Consider the following 14,003-nt stretch of genomic DNA (forward strand, 5'->3'; position numbering starts at 1 on the left):
ATAGAAATTAAATAAATAACAACAACAAACAACAACAAATACATACATACATACATACATACATACATACATACATACATACATACATACATACATACATACATTTTACTATTTTTTTCTGATACGAAGGAAAATGAGAGGCAGCATTGTGAGCTATTATCAGCTGAATTTGTGGCTTCCTGTCTTATAAGAACAAGTGTCAACAAAAATATCAACAAGGTAAAAATGATTGGATGACCTGTTTTATCTCCAGCTCAAACCCTTATGTGGCCTTGGTGGACAGCCTGCGTGCTACTTGGCTAACAGGAAAGACACGGCCGATGGAATATCGGAGGACCCAGCTGGAGGCCCTGGGCCGCTTTCTGGAGGAGAATAGGTGTGAAATCCTGCAAGCTGTGAACGCAGACATGCGCAGGGTGAGTGTAGTGAAGCAGCCACAGGTTCTGGCTGAAGAGTACTTGTTAACCAGAAGCAATTGCCCTGTTTTGTAGTTTGTACGTCCAGTGTGGCTATAATTAAGATCCCTTTGTTCTCCCAACAGCCTGCTTATGAAGGAGATTTGTCTGAATTTTCTCTTGTTATGAATGAAGTGAACAATGCACTCAACAACTTGTGCCGTTGGATGCAGGATGAGAGTGTGAGCAAGAACCTGGTAAGAGAGACAAGCTGAGAGGGGCAGAAATATAACTTTGACTGGATGGAGGGTCCAAAGCAGGGGTAGTCAAACTGCGGCCCTCCAGATGTCCATGGACTACAATTCCAATGAGCCCCTGTCAGCATTCACTGGCAGAGGCTCATGGGAATTGTAGTCCATAGACATCCGGAGGCCCGCAGTTTGGTTACCCGTAGTCCAAAGGCTAACTAATCTGAGATAATTTCTGCAGTTCCCACAGGCCTATTTCTACTGGGTTCTCTTGACACATTTTATCACATTACATTGAAACTAGTAATATAGCCCGCTGTATGAGGAATACCGCGGGCACTAGGAACTTACAGTTGTGAATGTCCCCCGGCGGCAGTCCTCTGGGTCGGCTCTCTGGGTCGGCGGCTCTTTGAGGGAACGGCCTGACGCGGCGAGAGGTGCTTTGCGCCTCTCGCCGCGTCAGGCCGCCGGGCAGGGAGCCCCCGGCAGTCGCGCTCCGTGCGACTGACGGGAGCTACCTGGGGCATCAGGCCGCCAGGCAGGGAGCCCCTGGCAGCTGCACTCTGCACGGCTGCCAGGGGCTCCCTCGGGCGTCAGGCCGGGAGCAACTGCGAGCCGCGCACAGCGCGGCTCGCAGTTGCTGGGGCTGGAAATCAGAGGGACCAATCAGAGGGACCAATCAGATTGGTCCCTCTCATTGTCTGTCCAGAGGAAGGGTCCAATCCGGACCCTTCCTCATCACGGACACATCCCGCACCAGGACCCCTTAGTGATTTATTTAGTCCGCAGCACCCGCGGCGCCGCGGGCGGTGTTTAGATAGTCCAATATATTGGGGAAAAAACACAATAATTACACAACTACAAAATCTAACAATGGCAGTTTCATGCTTTAACAGCATTCACAAATGCACACATCCATGAGAAGATCTGCAACACTTTTAAGATGAATCCTAAGTAGATCTCCTCAAAATTATTTATTCTTTACTTACTCTTAGGGAAGTGTCCTTAGAATTGTTACCTCAGTGTTATGCATGAAAGCATCCTTAGGATTTTTATGTGCATATCTTAATTAAATAGGAGGACACATTTTCCTCTTCATTACATACTGAAGAGTACATACTAATTATCTTTACTGTTAAACAAGGCACTAAATTATTTCAGCAAACAATAGAAAAAATATAGTGGTCCAGAAGTGGAATAATTATGCTGTGTAACATCTTTGGGCATTATAAAATAGAGATGAATGTGAAAAGCATTCTACCAACAACCTGAACACTGAGGTGAAACAGCTTCCATGTTGATAACTTTCTCTATTATTCTTGCCTGCCTCGCATGCTTCATGGCTTTTTGTTGTCTTCACTTCCTTGCAGGCCACTATCTTTGACAGTGCCTTCATCCGCAAGGACCCCTATGGAGTGGTGCTCATCATTTCACCCTTTAATTTCCCCTTTCACACCACCTTGATCCCTCTGGTGGGGGCCATTGCAGCTGGTGAGTGAGAAGCTCTCTGAAAGTTGTTCAGTTCCCCACATCCGAATATTCCCACATCCCTGACCCATGGTCTGTTATTTCAGCTGATCTCTTCCCAGGGGCTCTTGCTGGCTGGCTGGAAATGTGTGATGGTTTATACACCTTGCTACCATAGTCATGTGTTATTTTCTCCATTAGGGAACTGTGCAATTGTGAAACCTTCAGAGCTAAGCAGATGCAGTGAAAAGCTAATGGCTGAAGTGCTGCCAAACTACCTTGACCCAGTGAGTTTCTTAGATCCAATTCTCCCTTATTTCTCTATTGTTATCCCAATTCTTCCTTACATAATTCTCATTCACATACATAATGACACATTTTTCTGGTTTTATACTACCAAAAATTAGCTTTGATGTTACATCAGAGTAGGATGTTATTGGGGAAGACTAGCTTTTTATGCATTGGTCTTTTCCTTTGCTTTCACTATGCACTCCCATTGGGTTTTATTTTTGTTCTGCATTTCATTCCGTTTTCATTGCACATGTTTGTTGTGATTTTGCTCCCATCGGCATTCAGTTTGCTGTCTGTCTGTAGTTTCTCCACATTTTGTAGGAGTAATTAGTTCCAGTTTTTCCTGTTGCTTCATTCTCAAGGTGAAGCATAACAATTTCCTTGGATTTCCCTTGTCGTGCCCCTTGGAGGCTATCCCTTTACTATTCATATTGTGCTGCCAGGCAGGTCTCTCCTTATGGGTCAGTTTTGCACAGGGTGCTGTAGGTTTACAAAAGGGGAAAGGTACCTCAGTAGGAATTTTCATGCAAAACAAAAGGTATGTATGAAAACGCTTAAACTTCCACCTCCCTCAATTGTTTTGTTGTTGTATATTCCCTCTTCAAATTACTTTTCATGAAGCTCAGTCATGGTAAATTGTGTGAAAAGTACATTTTTCTTCCAATTCAAGAAGAGATATCTGGCTAAGAGGGGTGGAACCTTGGCCGGTTTGAACTGCTGTTTGGGAGTGATGATAAACAACTCTTTTGTTTTATTTCACAGGACACCTTTGCTGTGGTGACTGGTGGACATGAACCAACTGCCAGATTACTGGAGAACAAGTTTGATTACATCTTCTTTACAGGTGACATCTCCCTTTTTAATTTCCAGAATGATAATCTGCATAATGAATTTAAATAACAGTTAAAAATTAAAGAGGCAACAGAGGCTAGTAAAGTGTGACTAGGCAGACCATTTAATGCCTGAGATGGGATCTGAATCCTAATCCAAATACTGTTTTTTCTATTAGATCATGCTGGCTGTCAACCAGAGTAGCTTTTTGTTGCCTTTGTTTCCAATGCTCAGCTGAGATGTATAGGTAAATTTGTCACTTGTGGCTGGTCTGTGAAAAGCTACTTGATCCCATTGTTACTTCTCAAGTCTTGTGGGATGGCCATGACAGGAGGGAAAAATGGCAGCAGTCAGGGCATCATGGGAAGAAGGTCATATCTAATAGTTGATTTCAGAAGTCCCACAATTACTATTTGTGAAAATTAGCATGACCAACTACCAATAGGCAACCAGATCCTGCACTGGGCCCATCTGCAAGGCCAAGCTCCAGCTGCCAATGATAGCTCTGGGTTGTGAAATTCTTTGAGATTTTGGGAGGGATTTCCATGGGGTATAATGCAAAACAATCTACACTCCAAGGCAGGGGAACTGTTCCCTGTCATTTGAAGATTAGTTGTAAGATTAGTTGTAAACCTAAGAAGAGCTCTGGACATGATCTGGAGGTTTGCAGCCCTAGGACCGTTTATGCACTGGAGGTTTCATGCTGTGCTGCAGGCTGGAGTTTTAGTCATGGCAGGGTGCCCCACCTCTTCCTGCACCCACATGGGGGAGCATTTGGCCTGGTGCACCTCATCCGCCTCCTGTTTGTGCTTCTGCACGGGAGGTGGGGCAGTGAAGTTCCCAGTGCATAAATGGTCTACATGATGACCCTGTTTGGGTCTTGGGCTATTCTCTTGTGGTAATGACTGTTCACACTCACCCCATTGAGGATTTGGTCAGCTGACTGTGTTGCAGCAGGCAAGAACCGCCCATTGCTTGTTCCTAATGGAGGAAACACACTGGGGTTGGTGGCAATGATTTTGGGGCTCTATCCTGGAACTTATTCTGGGTCCCAGACTCACTAAGTTTGCCCCTGCCACCTACCTTCATTTGAGCTAGGATGTTTATCTGTCTTTGTCTGTCTGACATTTTTTTTAGTAAGCTCTGCCTGAGCCTAAGAACATTTGATGTAATAATAAACAATGTGCAGAAATCTTTTTTTCAACTGAAAAACTACATTGAGCTCACACATGCCTAGGATGAGGAATGTGGGCTTTTTGGTTTCTATACTGTAGCATTTTCTATTTTAGAAATCATTTTAGACTTGTGTGGACTTAGGCCACTGAGGTATGGCAGCCCAGTTGAATCATCTGGCATTGGCCTTATGCACCACATGCTGGTAGTTGCATTGTGTTCCTGGTTAGTCTTTGAAATACACAGGGGCTCTTGATACAATTCTTTCTCCTTGAACAGAGCCCTGTTCAGCATCTTGGTTTTCTCAGGAGCTGGGGGCTGTGAAAGGGCAAAGACAACCATTGAACCAATCCTTATCCATTGTTCCTATTAATATTTGTAAAACAGCCTGGCGGGTGGAATGTGTCCAGGGTGTCTGAGTTGGAATAGGGTCCTTTATAAGATAATTACCTTCATGGACCTTTGATATTAATAGACCCAAATTATATGGCTTCAAATATAAAGTATAAGGTATATAAAATATAAAGTAGTGGGTTGAAGACTGTTTGTATCCCTGAAAAAAAAAACAATTAAGGAATAAGTTTACTGAGGAAGTAAAATACGAAAATGAGGTTTTATACCTAGGAACTTGTTCTGAATAAAGCTTTTTGCCATTGCCAGCTTGGAAATTTCTTTCTGTTTATTCCATGCAAATTTAGCAGAGATTAGTTCAGAGTTTTTGTCTGACAGCATGATTTTAAATGTCTCAGAGTTAAGCCTAATGTGTGGGAAAGAATCAGCAGATTCTCTTCCAATCTGATCATACAGTTGACATTCAAGTAGTACAGGTTCTGATGTTTCAATAATCTCATCCTGACAAATGCATAATTGATTATAAATAGGTATTTTCTTAATAAGCTTTCCCTAAAGGCAGATAGTAACATATTATAGTGAAGGAGTGTAAATAGTCTCCTGTGTTCAGAGATAGTTAAACTATATAAATTGGGTAGTGGTCTCGGATTGTTAAGTGGAGGCATCGAAAAAGTGCACTGCCTATTTCATTAAAGTCATGTTGACGGTGAATATCCAAAATTCTTTGTTTTATTATCTCCTGTGCTCAAATAAAGCCAAAAGACACTATTAATTATTTTGAAAGACCATATTCGCAAACCTTTTCTTAAGTTTGGATATACATGGTACAACTATGGGCTAATTTTCTTAGCCTTGTGTTTTTTGTGTGTGTGTGTGTGTGTGTTTTGTACAAGACTGTGGGTTATCTTGGTGCAGAATTTAGGATGGGAGTTTTTGAAAGAACGTATTTCTTTTTGACAGCCACATTGTTGTTTTATTTCTGCAGGGAGTCCCCCTGTTGGAAAGATTGTCATGACTGCAGCAGCCAAACACCTGACACCATTGACTATGGAGCTGGGAGGCCAAAACCCCTGCTATGTGGACTGCTGCTGCGATTTCCAGAATGCAGCCAACAGAATAGTATGGGGAAAGTTCTTCAACGCGGGCCAGTCATGCATTGCACCGAACTATGTGATTTGTACTGCTGATACTCAGGACAGGCTGATTCCCTGTTTACGTCAGGCTATTCATTCTTTCTATGGCTGCAATCCTCAGGAATCACCTGACTTTGGCCGCATGATCAATGATAAACATTTCCAGCGTGTTCGTTCACTTCTGGACTGTGGTCGAGTAGTCATTGGTGGGGAGACAGATGAGTGTGACCGTTACATCGGTGAGCAAGTGGGTTCATGCTGAGGAGTACGGGTGGCAGAAAAAGAGGAAAACCCTCACTTTGTGTACAGAACACTTGTTACAATGAGGTTTTTTTCTGATATGAGTGACGATTTGACAGAGCACAGAGAAAAGGGTTACATTTGGGACGGCTTGTGTATCCTCAAGAAACCATCTCTGGACCCACATGACCCCGCAAGTTACTGCCTGGTAGCGCACTTAGCGTTCCTGGGAAAGGTGGTGGAAAGGGCTGTGGCAGACCAGCTACTAGCGTTCCTGGAAGATACTTCAGCCCTCGATCCATACCAGTCTGGCTTCCGTCCTGGCCATGGGGTTGAGACGGTGTTGGTCTCCTTGTTGGATGACCTACGTCGCCAGCTTGACCGAGGCGGCTCTGCTGTTCCATTTTTTTTATATCTGTCGGCCGCGTTTGACGTGGTCGATCATGAGCTGCTAGTGAGCCGTCTCGCCAGTATGGGGATAAGGGGTACAGCCTCGCGCTGGATACACTCCTTCCTCCAAAACCGGACACAGAGGTTAGCAGTGGGAGATGAATTATCGGGCCCTTACCGGCTCCCTTGTGGGGTCCCACAGGGCTCAGTGCTCTCCCCCACATTATTTAACATCTTTATGCCTCCTCTGGCTCAGCTGGTGTGGAGTTATGGGCTGGGTTGCCATCAGTATGCTGATGACACTCAGCTCTTTCTCCTCATGGATGGCCACCCGGACTCTCCCCCGGAACCATTCGCCAGATGTTTGGAAGCCGTAGCTGGATGGCTCGAGCAGAGTCGCCTGAAACTCAACCCCTCCAAGACACAGGTCCTGTGGTTGGGCTGTAGGGGAGCAGACCAGGGAGCGCACTTACCCTCTCTGGCCGGAATGTAACTTAAGATCACGTCTCAGGCCAGAAATTTGGGAGTGACCATTGATGCCTCACTAACACTTGAGGCACAGGTCAAGCAGGTAGCTGGCCAGGCATTTTTCCATCTTTGCCACGCTCAGCTACTTGCGCCCTCTCTGTCCCCCAAATACTTGGCCACAGTGATAATAATAATAATAATAATAATAATAATAATAATAATAATAATAATAATAATAATATTGAGAAGAGCAACCTCAAGGCCAGATATGGCAGCTGAACAGGAGCCTAAGCTGTTGTCCTCTCTTGTCCACAGCTCCCACAGTGCTGGCTGATGTTAAGGAATGGGAACCAGTCATGCAAGAGGAAATCTTTGGGCCTGTCTTGCCTATTCTCACAGTGGCAAACTTGGAAGAAGCCATCCAATATATCAATAGCAGGGATCACCCACTGATTGCCTATGCTTTCTCCTGCAGCTCCAAGGTATGCTTTGGTCTTGTAGCCAGCCCTATCAAAAAGTCTGGAACCAGATAACAATATAAAATATCATAAAGTTCACCTCCTTTTTAGAAGAAGAAGAAGAGTTGGTTCTTATATGATGCTTTTCTCTACCCAAAGGAGGCTCAAAGCAGCTTACAGTCACCTTCCCTTTCCTCTCCCCACAACAGACACCCTGTGAGGTGGGTGAGGCTGGGAGAGCCCTGATATTACTGCTCGGTCAGAACAGTTTTATCAGTGCTGTGGCAAGCCCAAGGTCACCCAGCTGGCTGCATGTGGGGGAGTGCAGAATCGAACCCGGCATGCCAGATTAGAAGTCCGCACTCCTAACCACTATTCCAAACTGACTCTCCAGTTTCAGGGTTTATTTATTTATTTGTTTTTGTTTGTTTGTTTATCTTATCCTTAATTTCATTTATAGCAGTAGATTGGAATATCCTCGCTGCTCCTGCTCAACAGAAGGCCTATAACCGCCTTGTAGGTTTATTAGGGAGCAACATGATGATCCTATAACTCATTGACTTGGGGGGTAGGATCCAGATCTTAACTGCCATGGCCTCAATCAAAAACCTATCAATTACCGAACTGTGGATTCCTCAATATGAACTCAGAAAAAAAAAAGGAAATCACAAGGCAAGATAATGTGGTAGTTCTCTCTGTGCTGAAGAAGCTACATTGGTTGCCAATTGTAGTCCGGATCCAGTTCAAGGTTCTGGTTTTAACCTTTAAGCCCTGAGGGACCGCCTATCACCCTATGTCCCCCGCAGGGCTTTACCCTCTGTGGGGGAAAATGTATTGGTCATTCCTGGCCCCAGGGAAGTGCGCCTGGCTTCAACCAGGGCCAGGGCCTTTTTGGTCCTGGCTCCTACCTGGTGGGGTGAGCTCCTGGGTGAGCTGCGGGCCCTGCGAGATCTTTCAGTGTTCTGCAGGGCCTGCAAGACGGAGCTCTTCCGCCAGGTCTACGGTTGAAGCCAGGGCTGGCAAGTTAGACAGATGCCCCTTCTGGGGTCTGAGTAGGATCAGACCTCCTTCTCCATCCTACTAGTAGTGGGGATTGGGAGTGGGTTTTCTGACATGTTGTGTTTTTTTATGACTTTTAATGGGGTTTTAATGGGGTTTGTATAAGACGTTGTAACCCGCCATGAGCCAGACAGGGAGTGGCGGGGAATAAATCAAATGATGATGATGATAATAATAAGTAAAAGTCCAAATAAAGAATCAAACATAAAGAGTCAACCAAACAGGATCCTGGGTTAAATAACCCGCTTTCTATCTGTCTTCATCAGTGGTTGCTTTTCCAATGTAGTTATGTTGTAATAATAGTCGTAGTATGTATCACATTGGCAAATGCTCATCACAGTCTGGGGATTTCACAAAGTGCCCCCACTTGTTGTTGCCTCAAGTGTAAGGCACAACAATGCATGTTATTGTTATTGTGAAAATCTCTGAGTATCTTATGGGGGCCGTGACTTGGCTCGCCCAGGTCAGCTTGATCTTGTCAGCTCTTGGAAGCTAAGCAGGTTGCCCTAGATTAGAACTTAGATGGGAGTCTACTAAGGAAGTCCAGGGTCACTAAGCAGGCACAGGGAATGTCTCTTGTCTTGAAAAACCTACTGAGTTGCCATAAATTAACTGCAACTTGACAGTACTATCCACTATCATGTTATGTGGGAAAATCTCTTTTCCTCAGCTATTCCATCTGGAGGTATGATTAGTATAAAACGGTGACTCTGACCTACCTAGTTTGACTGTTGTGGCAATTTTGAGCATGATGGCTAGGATCTCCCTACTTAGTTTGAGCATCTCTATGTTCATAATCTCTCCCCCACCCCTACTTTTACTTTTTAAATTTTTAAGGGTTTTGTACTCTGTCCAACACTGAGGCCCATGAAAATACTATTCTTCCAGGAAAAGATCCTTCTGTCTGAAAATGATCTTAGAAATTTTTGAAAATTATTTTCTAAAACAAGGCTTTCATATATGCTAAAGCCATACTATAGTAATAATTGCTTATTAGGCTTAGATTTTAGTTGGCTTATATGGTCTTTGACATTATTATTTTTAAACTCATGATGGTTTTTAAATTACCTTAGCACAGTTGGAAAGACAGCATTGTTGCATGAACTGCCACTGAGAGTGTGTTACTTCGTCATCATCTTATATATAGCTTCAAAGCCCATTCCTAAGAACAGGCCTTGAAAGGGTCCCCTCCCCTGGCCCCTGGCCAGGCAGCTTAAGGTGTCTTTGGGCCGCAGCTCACAGCCAGATCAAGTGGGGCAGGCGGGGACTGGGCAGCTCGTTAGCAGGGTCAGGACACAGCTCCTTAACAGGCAGTCAGCAGGCCCTGCTTAGCAGGCCAAGAGGCCCACGTTAGCAAGCCCCCCACCATGACCCTTTGCTCAGGGCCCTATCCCCTTATCTGCTGCTGGCTCCAGGCACTGAGGCATCTGAGAGCAAAGAGGCTAGAGTCCAGGGATGAAGGGCAGGAGCTGCAGGGGCAGGGCCAATCAGGACAAAGCTGGCTGCACCCTGATTGGCCCTATTCTAACTTGGACATCCCTATTCTAACTTGGACTAACTCCCACCCCCTAGGCTGTTTCACAAATATATAGAGGAACAACAATGGATGATATATTTACCTGCATTGAAATCTCAGCTTAGTATATTACCTGTTGGTTGTTAGGAAATCTTGGCTGTCCAGTCTATAAAATCCAACTGAGAAGTTGACGTGTTAGGTGCAAATGTGATAATATCTGCCATTATCTAGCTATTTCCCTAACCAATTCTGTTCCTTTTTGCCTAGACTTTTTCAACTAGGCTTTCTTAACCTGGATTTTCTTGAGAGAGCTGGAAGGGTTTCTCCAATGGGTGGGAGCTAAATAATTTTTAATATTTTTAAAAAATGTGTTAAACATTTATCAGTTAATATGATCATATACGGTCATGTTGTGACCTACCAGCTCCTCTCAAAATGGCCAATGATGGGCCTAGAGGGGGTGGGAAGGGGAGGGTCCATGGGTTGGTGTGTACACAGCTATGCTTCCCAACCATTTTCTGCACTATTGCACCACTTCTGGGGTTTCTCGAAGCCTGAAGAATATTTCAGGGGTTTCTTAATGGTAAAAAGGTTGACAAAGGCTGCTTTTAGTCAGATGTGACTTCAGGGGGCTAAAACATGCTGAGGAGTGATTTATCTCAGGAGCAGATTATGGTAGAAGGAGGGTTTAAGCATTCCCTATAGCACTGTTTTCCTGAGGTGCAATGGTTGTGGGGAATCAAGAACAGGGCTCCTGATTGTTTTCTTTTCCCCCTTTCCTTAGGTTGTGGACCGGGTATTGAGCTGCACCTGCAGTGGTATATTTTCTGGGAATGATGTCCTGATGCATATGTCACTGGTCACTCTACCATTTGGGGGAATTGGTATGACTTTCTCCTTTCTCTCCTACACTGTTTCTGTCTTTATCTTCTGCTTTCATCCTACATGATCATGCATCTTGCTCTATCCATAAAATGAGGACAGACAGACAGAATATCTTTATTGGCATAATTTAATATTTGAAATATTGACAAATTCAGCCCAATATTATGAATAATCCCAGGACATGTCTGTATAAGTATCCTTTTTCAAACTAGGATTCCATTGTTTAGATGCTACCACCAAGAAGGTTGCCACATTTTCTGTAACTTTGGAGTCCTGATCAGCTAGGAATATATAGATCAATTTTTGATTGTTTGGACAAGGTGTTGGAACTATAGTTTCTATAACATATTCTTGCAAATTACTGTAAAGGGGGAAATCCAAAACTATGTATGATGATGCTCCATGGTATTCCCGCCATTCTTCTTGAAAGCATGTAAAACTATAGTGACAGCATTACTTTTTGAAATTAGGAGGGGCAAAACTATTATCTTGAGAGGTTCCTGAACTACTGTTGGCACTTTTACAGGCCTCATACTACAAGGAACAACAGGAATTAATTCCATGTAATTAGCTAAATAATAAAGCCAAGTGTTTCATGTAACTGGCAGATTAGTTAATTACTTGGGATGTTTACTGGTGAAAATCCTTAAACAGGCAGGCAAGTCTGCTGCCTCCTCCTAGAAATATTCAATCTTAATTCCTTTCTTAAGCAAGTGGCAGTAAAGAGCAATATGCCTTGCCACTCTTAGGCTGATTCCGCATGGGCAGTCATATGGAAGTGGGGAAAATCCCGGCTTCCACATGACACAGCATCTGGGCAGGCCTTCTCCCAGGTCTCCTGTGGATTGGGCCCTCAGCAGCCCCAGGCTAAGGGAATGTGGATTCTTCTGCATTCCCTTAGCTGTTGTGGGGTCCAGCATGTGGAAAGTTCCTCCTTGCCCTATGGTGGCCCAAAGGGGGCAAAGAATGCCCAGGTCTGCCGTGATGCAGGGTAGCATTCAGTTTTATTTTGCAGGAAGGTGGGATTGCATGGAATGCAATCCCAACCTCCTGGAAAATAACACCCCTCCCCCAGCGCCCTACTCCACATGGAAGAACTATTCCACCACTGCTTTGTTTCCCATGGGGGCACATTTCAGCAGGACACCAGGTGTCCTGCTGAACTGTGTCCCACATGAGGACACATTTCTGTGCTGGAGTGGATCTGGTACTGATATGTGTCCCTCATGGGGACACAGTGAACTATGGAGCTTTATGCTTTGCAGCACTGCACTGGTGGCAATCCAGTGTAGCTGCTGACATGTAGAATGGGCCTTAGTGTACAAATAAGCTTTTTCAATGTTTCTAGACCTTGATGTCAATTCAAGCATCATAGTACTACGCCCAAGTATATTCTTTACTTATGGCTGCTATACCTTCTTATAGACTTATAGGTGAAGTGTTCTTGATTCCTGGCAAGGTCTAGTTGACTTTTATGTTAGTAGCCTATATGGGAACACTTGCAATCTTGTGTACATGCAGAAGAATGGATAGGGGTCCAGCTTTTGAATTGGATTTGATCTGCATCCTTTCTTTGTGACTCTCTTGCAGGATGCAGTGGGTTTGGCAAGTATCATGGCAAGTTCAGCTTTGACACTTTCACTCACCAACGAGGGTGCCTCACTCGCTGCATGGGCCTGGAAGCACTCAACTCTGTACGCTACCCACCCTACACTGAAAGGAAGCTGCAAATCCTGAAGTTTGGCACAGACATCAGACGCTGGAACCCTTGCACCCTCCTGTGAACTCCCTAAACAGGAGCGGCTTAGAGCTACCACAGGCTGCAAGAGAGAATGGGGGTCTCTGTCTCCTTTGCTGTTTGTAGAATCCATCAAGAAGAAAATGAAACTGATGATGGCAGAATACTTTATTAAAGTCAAGACAAGTTCCTAAGTTTTTTCCTTGTTTTTGTTTCTTCCTCAGTGACTCTTATATTCAAATAAAGTGATCTCTCTGTATTGAACTTTCTTGTCTAATAATGTCAATTCAAACCATAGGTTTTTTTTAACTCTCAAATGACATGAGGGATCCTGTGTTCACAGCCTATACAGTCACTGAGGAAGAGACAAAAATAAGGAAATGACCCAGGAATTTGTTTTGATAATAAAGTATTCTGCCATCGTCAGTTTTATCAACGTCTGGATTGTATCTGACTAATAGGTAATTCTATGATTCAGTTCCACATTTGTAGAATCTACTCATGCATCCTAAAAAGCCTAATGCAGAGGCCCTGCCTTCAGCAGAAACCCTGCCCCCTGTCTTGGCTTCCTGTCAGTTATCTTACCTCTAACCTTTCACCCATAATTTCAGTCTTGTAGGTCTTGTATAGAAACTTTCAATGTGGTACTAAGTAGGACTTATCTGTGTTGCTCTTGTCTTTTTTTGTCAGTTGTTGGGAAGGGTAAGAAAAGGCAAATGACTAGTAAAGGTGGTTTGATAGGACTGCATGAAATGCCCTCCATTCCTACACTGAATTTTCTTCACTTAGGACAATCCAGTACCATTAAAGCATTGTTTAAGATGTCAGTGTCATTTCCCTTTGAATTATGTTATGAAAAACAGTTCTGCATATGGTTTAGTTTCCCGTCCATTCCCAAGAGGACGGTTTCATCTGTTTTTATTTATTTATTTATTTATTATTAATCATTATTATTATTATTATATTTATTACCCGCCTCCCCCAGGAGGCTCGAGGCGGGTTACAATTCAATATAAAAACCCAATATATCCAAATAAGACCAATAAAACTAATACAAATAATTTAAAAAATCCTATAAATCAAGTCCCCCTTCAAGGATCGCTGCCTTGTTGTGGCAAGGGGGCTTGCGTAGTTCAGTGAAGCTATGAGCTATACCGTGCAGGGCCACCCAAGACGGACAGGTCATAGCTGAGAGCTCTGACAAAAGGTGATCCACTGGAGAAGGAAATGGCAAACCACTCCAATATCTTTGCCATGAAAACTTTATGGACAGTTCCAAAAGGCACAATGATATGACGCCGGAAGATAAGCCCCTCAGGTCGGAAGGTGTCCAATATGCTACTGGGGATGAGCAGACGGC

The 14,003-nt window shown here is 44.0% G+C and overlaps 1 protein-coding gene across 1 annotated transcript; it reads left to right on the forward strand.

Annotated features, from left to right (window-relative positions):
* The first annotated feature begins 268 nt into the window (after nucleotides 1-268).
* LOC143828687 (aldehyde dehydrogenase family 3 member B1-like) lies at nucleotides 269-13,433 on the forward strand. The gene is made up of 9 exons (XM_077318928.1): nucleotides 269-416; nucleotides 542-652; nucleotides 2,014-2,134; nucleotides 2,312-2,397; nucleotides 3,164-3,245; nucleotides 5,742-6,128; nucleotides 7,303-7,469; nucleotides 10,805-10,904; nucleotides 12,496-13,433. Exons 1-9 carry the CDS (start codon nucleotides 321-323, stop codon nucleotides 12,687-12,689), a joined length of 1,344 nt encoding a protein of 447 aa, XP_077175043.1. The 5' UTR covers nucleotides 269-320; the 3' UTR covers nucleotides 12,690-13,433.
* The last annotated feature ends 570 nt before the right edge of the window (nucleotides 13,434-14,003 follow it).

The sequence above is a fragment of the Paroedura picta genome, chromosome 2 (genome assembly GCF_049243985.1).
Source record: "Paroedura picta isolate Pp20150507F chromosome 2, Ppicta_v3.0, whole genome shotgun sequence".
NCBI classification, from domain to species: domain Eukaryota; kingdom Metazoa; phylum Chordata; class Lepidosauria; order Squamata; family Gekkonidae; genus Paroedura; species Paroedura picta.

Coding starts and splice junctions, on each gene's coding strand:
- LOC143828687 (XM_077318928.1), top strand. CDS start 321: ATGGAATATCGGAGGACCCAGCTGGAGGCCCTGGGCCGCTTTCTGGAG. Junction 2,135..2,311: donor GGTGGGGGCCATTGCAGCTG/GTGAGTGAGAAG, acceptor TTTCTCCATTAG/GGAACTGTGCAATTGTGAAA. Junction 2,398..3,163: donor TGCCAAACTACCTTGACCCA/GTGAGTTTCTTA, acceptor TTTATTTCACAG/GACACCTTTGCTGTGGTGAC.